This window comes from Oncorhynchus kisutch, linkage group LG30 (genome assembly GCF_002021735.2).
Source record: "Oncorhynchus kisutch isolate 150728-3 linkage group LG30, Okis_V2, whole genome shotgun sequence".
NCBI lineage: Eukaryota > Metazoa > Chordata > Actinopteri > Salmoniformes > Salmonidae > Oncorhynchus > Oncorhynchus kisutch.
The window spans coordinates 17,894,553-17,900,552 of record NC_034203.2 but is presented as its reverse complement, the minus strand read 5'-3'; the positions used below and the strand labels follow the sequence as shown (position 1 = coordinate 17,900,552).

The window sequence follows — 6,000 nt, the reverse complement described above, 5'->3', positions numbered from 1 at the left end:
GTCACATGACCTGGATTTTTAATTTCTACCCTTTTTCGTTGTATCCAATTGGTAGTTAAAGTCGTTTCCCATCACTGCAACTCCCGTACGGACACTGTTCTTGACACAATGCCCGCTTAACCTGGAAGCCAGCCGCACCAATGTGACGGAGGAAACACCGTACACCTGGCGACCGTGTCAGAGTGCATTGCGACCGGCCCGCCATAGGAGACACTAGTGCGTGATTGGACAAGAACATCCCTGCCGGCAAAACCCTCCCCTAACCCGGAAGACGCTGGGCCAATTGTGCGCCGCCACATGGGTCTCCCGGTCGCGACTGGCTGTGACAGAGCCTGGACTCGAACCAGGATCTCTAGTGGCAGTTAGCACTGCAACTGCACCACTTGGGAGGCCATGACCTGGATTTGAACCTTTATTTAAAGCTTATTAAATCAAACTTCCCCTGTGTATTATTATTTCAGATGGTGCAGCACCATCCTCAGACAATTGCTTTCATTTATGTTTTAATTCTCATTTCTGGAAAAGGCTTCAAATAAAGGTTCAAATCCAAGTAATGTTGCATGTTCTGCCAAAACAGAGGGCCCTAGGAATTGTGAGTCAATGGTCATCTATTAGACATTTATTCAGCAATTGTCTTCGCCTGACAAATGTGTTTTTATTATTTCACAACTAGGATGTTGCTGGGCTCAGCACAGGCAGTGTGGCCGCCTGGTCTTCTGGTCCCAGTGATGCTACCCTTAGCAGCACCAGAGTCAAGTACAATAGAGCTAGGAGAAATAAAAACAGAGAGAGAGACGCGCTGACACAGGGATGTAGGATGGCGTGGCTAAAATGCCATGGCTGAATTTACTTCCCAGTCCACCCCTGTGTGTGTTTGCACGCGCGCGCGTCTCTCACTCACCAGATCTCAACCCAAGTGTACACTTATGGGAGATTCTGAGTGTTCTCCACCACCATCAACAAAACACCAAATGATGGAATTTTTCCATGGAAGAATGGTGTCGCATCCCTCCAAGGTGCATTGAAGCTGTTCTGGGTCGTGGTGGCCCAAAGCCCTATGAAGACACTATGTTGGCGGTTTCTTTATTTTGGCAGTTACCTGTAGGTACGCATACAACTACTTTTAAAAAAGGACAGAGGTTGCAGAAATATGAGAACACATCAGAACTGATACATTAGGCTACAAGCCACTATGTTACAGCTTAAACATGGTACAATCTAAAATGCTTTCTTTATGATACATCATTACTATGGTAACCAGATCAATAAAGTCATAACAGAGTGTTTACATGTGTTACAGATATCCAGGTACAGGTGACATAATCAATAAAGGTGAGGGGGCCGTATATGCCAAGTGTCTCCGAGTAGGAGTGCTGATCTAGGATCATTTCACAGCTATAACGTAAACCAAAACATTGTTTTTTGCAAGCGATTGCAGTAAAGAGAAGTGTTGAATAAGATGTGCATGCTGAAATGTGTTCGTAGAACAAAAACATGAAGACTGGTGCATTTATTGACAACAACCATGATAAATATATTTCATCTGTCGTGATTTCAGAGTTGGGAAATCAATTATCATAAACCACAATGATTTGAAGAAGGCTGGAATATCACTGTGAGGTGAACTCAGCCAAGTTCTGTTATTATTACTGGTAACACTATGCTGATGCTTTGAAAGATTTAAACATGCATAAACGAATAGTGTGCAAACATATTTGCTTTAGTTAAAACCCCACAGACAAGTATTTCATTTCATTGTCTCTTTGGTGGTGAAGTAATATACATATACATTTATATACTATTTCCCTTAGAGGATAGACGGGTCGTAGTTCAACTTAGCTCTGATATAGTTTGCATGTAGTTTGTTGAATTATAAAATAGTCATTGTGACCAAGCAAAACCCTCCACTACAAACATTATAATAAACCTTCTCTTTAGTCCTCATTGTCATTGTACATATTTACATATTCATATGTTGTACATTCCCGACATAAAACAAGGCAGCAAAACCTGCTGTAACAGCCGTAGCAAGAAAATATATATTTTGTTACAGTCCTCAATCATTTTATTTTAAAATGGATTTAAAAAATGTAGAATTAGTTTGAACACATACTCCCTTTCTTACTATTGCACTGGATCATTTCTAAGTGGGGAGAGATAACGATGCAACTGATGTGAATAAATGAATATCAAAATGTATATATTTTTTTTTACAATTGCAAGTCATGTAAATAAACGATAATTTAAAAAAGGGAAAACCCCCCAAAAAGTTGTTCATGGATTTAAAAGCAATTGTATGAAAAAGGCAAATACGTTTGCTCAGGGGCCGTATATGCCAAGTGTCTCCGAGTAGGAGTGCTGATCTAGGATAATTTCACACCTAACTATGTAATTGTATTCATTGTTATCCAAAAAGCAAAACTTATCCTAAAACAGCACTATTCTATAGACACTGCTTGACACTTACAGTAGGGCCCTAGTGGCAATGCCACGTTGGTGAAGACTTGGTTAGGTCCTCCTCTACCTCTCACAGTGTAGTCTACAGCTGCTGGAGAGTTTTTCTCAGACCATCCTCACTCAACTCATACCTAGTAGCAAAGAGAGGAGACACATTGTAAATAAAAATAAATAAAAAATCTAGAATAACAAACACTCAGTCTTATTCTATGCTTGATTCCTTGATATTCAGATCTTATGATGAAAGTTCTTATTAAATTCTTCTAAGAAGTCCCCAAATATGTGTGTGAACACGACTGGACTTAATCGTACTAATAATTGTACAAAATAAATAAATAAACAAAGGAATTATTTCACTGACCATTGTGTCCATCCCTTGACGATATCCTCGTGAGTCAAATCCACCAGCACCTGTCAAGATGACACGATATGAAGGAGGAAAAGTGAGCTTTGGACAGGTAATAATGTGTATTCACATTTACTGTATGTTATCGAATAACAGAAGGGGCATGCATGGATAGACACAGTTCTGCAGTAGGAGGAGAGGTCCAGTCTCACCTTCCCCAGCAGCCCTTTGTGTTTGGAAAATATATTTCCTCCGTTCTTTACCGCCACATCCAGAGTCCTCCTGTGCAACTCCACGACCGACACGCCGAACTCAAATCTGACAACACATGCACACAAACAATTCAATTATACAATGACTACCAGTAGACGAGCAGTAAATCCACTGGTGTTTGATGGTAAGAGGAACAAAGAGGAATGTTGAAACTTACATCTCATCGTAAACAGGGTTCAGGTCCTTCTTGTGCGTGTGGGTTTTCCTCCTCCCAGACCTTCGCTTGTCAGGTAGAAGATAGAGCCGCACATACGGATCCGACCCATGATCTGTGAACGCAATCAGGTTTCTGTGGAGAGTGGGAGAGAGAAAGACAGAGAGTGGAGGTAGAGAGATAGATAAAAAAAGAACACACTGTATCACATCATTTGGGGTAGCCCTTTACACTTGTACACAGGTTGAAAATGACAGATTTTGCCTAAATTGGAACGCAGTGGCTGTACAGTAACACACTATAAATGATATCAGAGCTCAGGCTCTGTGCTTCACAGCACTGTATGGCGTGAAACCCTCGGTTGTTCTGATCAGAATGAGCCTGTGTCATGCCCTGGTCAATGTATTTTGTGTTTATCTTCATTTATTTGGTCAGGCCAGGGTGTGGCATGGGTTTTTGTATGTGGTGTGTATGTATTGGGATTGTAGCTTAGTGGGGTGTTCTAGTTAGGTCTATGGCTGTCTGAAGTGGTTCTCAATCAGAGGCAGGTGTTTATCGTTGTCTCTGATTGGGAACCATATTTAGGCAGCCATATTCTTTGAGTGTGGGGTGGGTGATTGTCCTTGTTCCTGTCTCTGTGTTAGTTTACACTAGTATAGGCTGTTTCGGTTTTCGTTATGTTCTTTGTTTTGTAGTGTTTAATATTGATTCGTGTTTTACGTTCGTTCATTAAACATGGATGGCAATCTACACGCTGCATTTTGGTCCGACTCTCCTTCACCACAAGAGAACCGTTACAGCCTGTTTGTCTGTTGTGAAGAAAATTCAACACGGCACACCTGAATGCACTTATGACTCCTTTCTATGCGCACCAAATAATTACAATATTTTTCTCTGAATTGCCTTCTGAAAGCCAAACACTGTAAGATCATATTTTATTACTTAGCTAGTCATTTTGGCAATAGAACAAGCTTTCAAATGATGCCCAACTGACCATATTGCAATTTATAATGGTCAATTTCTGGATTGCATAAACAACAGTAATTGTCAGTTGGAGGGGATGCTGGGTTGTGTTCTTGCTCTAGTTCCTCAATGGCAAAGCTAGGAAAGTAAAAAAATTGCACCTTATAGTTGATGACTCTTCTTTGAGTCATAAAAGTGCATTGAAATTGCTTAGGGAGTGTGGCCAGATATTCAGATTTCATTATCAACACATGAGGTGAAAAGTACAGCAAATGTAACATGCACATAAAATCAACATTGTAGTGTTTGGATTCAGTCTTGTGTCAGGTGAACTGTTGTGTCCTCAACTTTGGTCTCATCATTTTCTCATAATCTCCAAACTGTTCCCTTTCAATTGCTACCATGGTTACGCTTTTCATATTGTCTGTAAAAAAAAAAAACATTTACATTTAGCTCTGTCCATATAGGCTAATAATGTGTAATCGGTTAAAATAAAATTATCCAAAATGATTATATTATTGCGCATCAAGTCTGTGGTCAAAGAAAAAGGCTTGTAAATTGAATAAAAATGAGTGGATAAAGCTGATAACAGAATATGATACATTCTCCAATAGTTAGTGTAATAGAGTAACATGTGGAAACTACAGTATGGATGCATCCTAAATGGCCTTTGGGACGCGGGACCTAAGTCTCCCGCCATGTCTCTTACCGGCAGGCATGCAAAACCACAATGAGCTTGTTCCTCTGAGGGCTGTGTCTGACAGTCAATTGCACCTCACCCAGGGGCAAATGACCAGCTGATCCACTGTAGACAGAGACACACACATTAGTCACATTGTTCTGTAACAAAACAATCATTCACATTAAGTCTGTAATATAATCTGCAGGTTAGTCAATGTCGTTGTGTTCCTTTGTATTGTGTCACAATGTGGTACTTGTATTTTGTATTTTATTAGGGATCCCCATTAGCTGCTGCTACTCTGCCTGGGGTCCAAACACACTAAGACACTTACATTACACATACAACTAAAGATAAAACAGTACATCATATAACACTGTCACACCACCACATATCCACAACACAAAATGTATGATACCACCATACAACAATATGTGTGTGTAAAGTGCGTGTGCTATTGCCCGTGTGCGTATGCATGCATCTGTACCTGTGTGTGTATGTGTCTCTTCACAGTCCCATAAGGTGCATTTTTATTCATTTTTGTATCTGATTCTACTGCTTGCCTCAGTTACCTGATGTGGAATATAGCTCCATGTAGTCATGGCTCTATGTAGTACTGTGCACCTCTAGACTGTTCTGGACTTGTGGATTGTGAAGAGACCTCTGGTGGCATGTCTTGTGGTGTATGCCACAAATCTCTCTTTGGGCACCTGACCACACTACTGAACAGTAGTCCAGGTGTGACAAAACTAGGTCCTGTAGGACCTGCCTTGTTGATAGTGTTATTAAGGCAGAGCAGCGCTTTATTATGGACAGACTTCTCCCCATCTTAGCTATTGTTGTATCAACATGTTTTGACCATAACAGTTCACAATCCACGGTTACTCCAAGTACACCTCAACTTGCTCAATTTCCACATTATTCATTAGATTTTATTGAGGTTTAGGGTTTATTGAGTGATTTGTCCCAAATACAATGCATTAGTTTTCAAAATATGTAGGACTATCTTATTTCTTGCCACCCATTCTGAAACTAACTGCAGCTCTTTGTTAAGTGCTGCAGTCATTTCAGTGACTCAAAGCCAGTGGCATGTCAATAAGTAAAGATAGAAAAAAAGTAAGGGGCCTA

At 40.4% G+C, this 6,000-nt stretch overlaps 1 protein-coding gene across 2 annotated transcripts in view; it reads right to left on the bottom strand.

Annotated features, from left to right (window-relative positions):
• Nucleotides 1-1,069: 1,069 nt before the first annotated feature.
• LOC109875184 (extended synaptotagmin-2) overlaps nt 1,070-6,000 on the bottom strand; it is a 51,191-nt gene continuing 46,260 nt past the window's right edge. For both annotated transcript variants that reach the window (XM_031809919.1, XM_020467411.2), the window contains exons 19-23: nt 4,903-4,998; nt 3,234-3,365; nt 3,016-3,121; nt 2,819-2,868; nt 1,070-2,588 (exon numbers count right to left, since the gene is read on the bottom strand). In XM_031809919.1, coding sequence (XP_031665779.1) covers nt 2,540-2,588; nt 2,819-2,868; nt 3,016-3,121; nt 3,234-3,365; nt 4,903-4,998 — 433 coding nt within the window. In that variant the 3' untranslated portion in view covers nt 1,070-2,539. The remainder of the gene's footprint in view (nt 2,589-2,818; nt 2,869-3,015; nt 3,122-3,233; nt 3,366-4,902; nt 4,999-6,000) is intronic.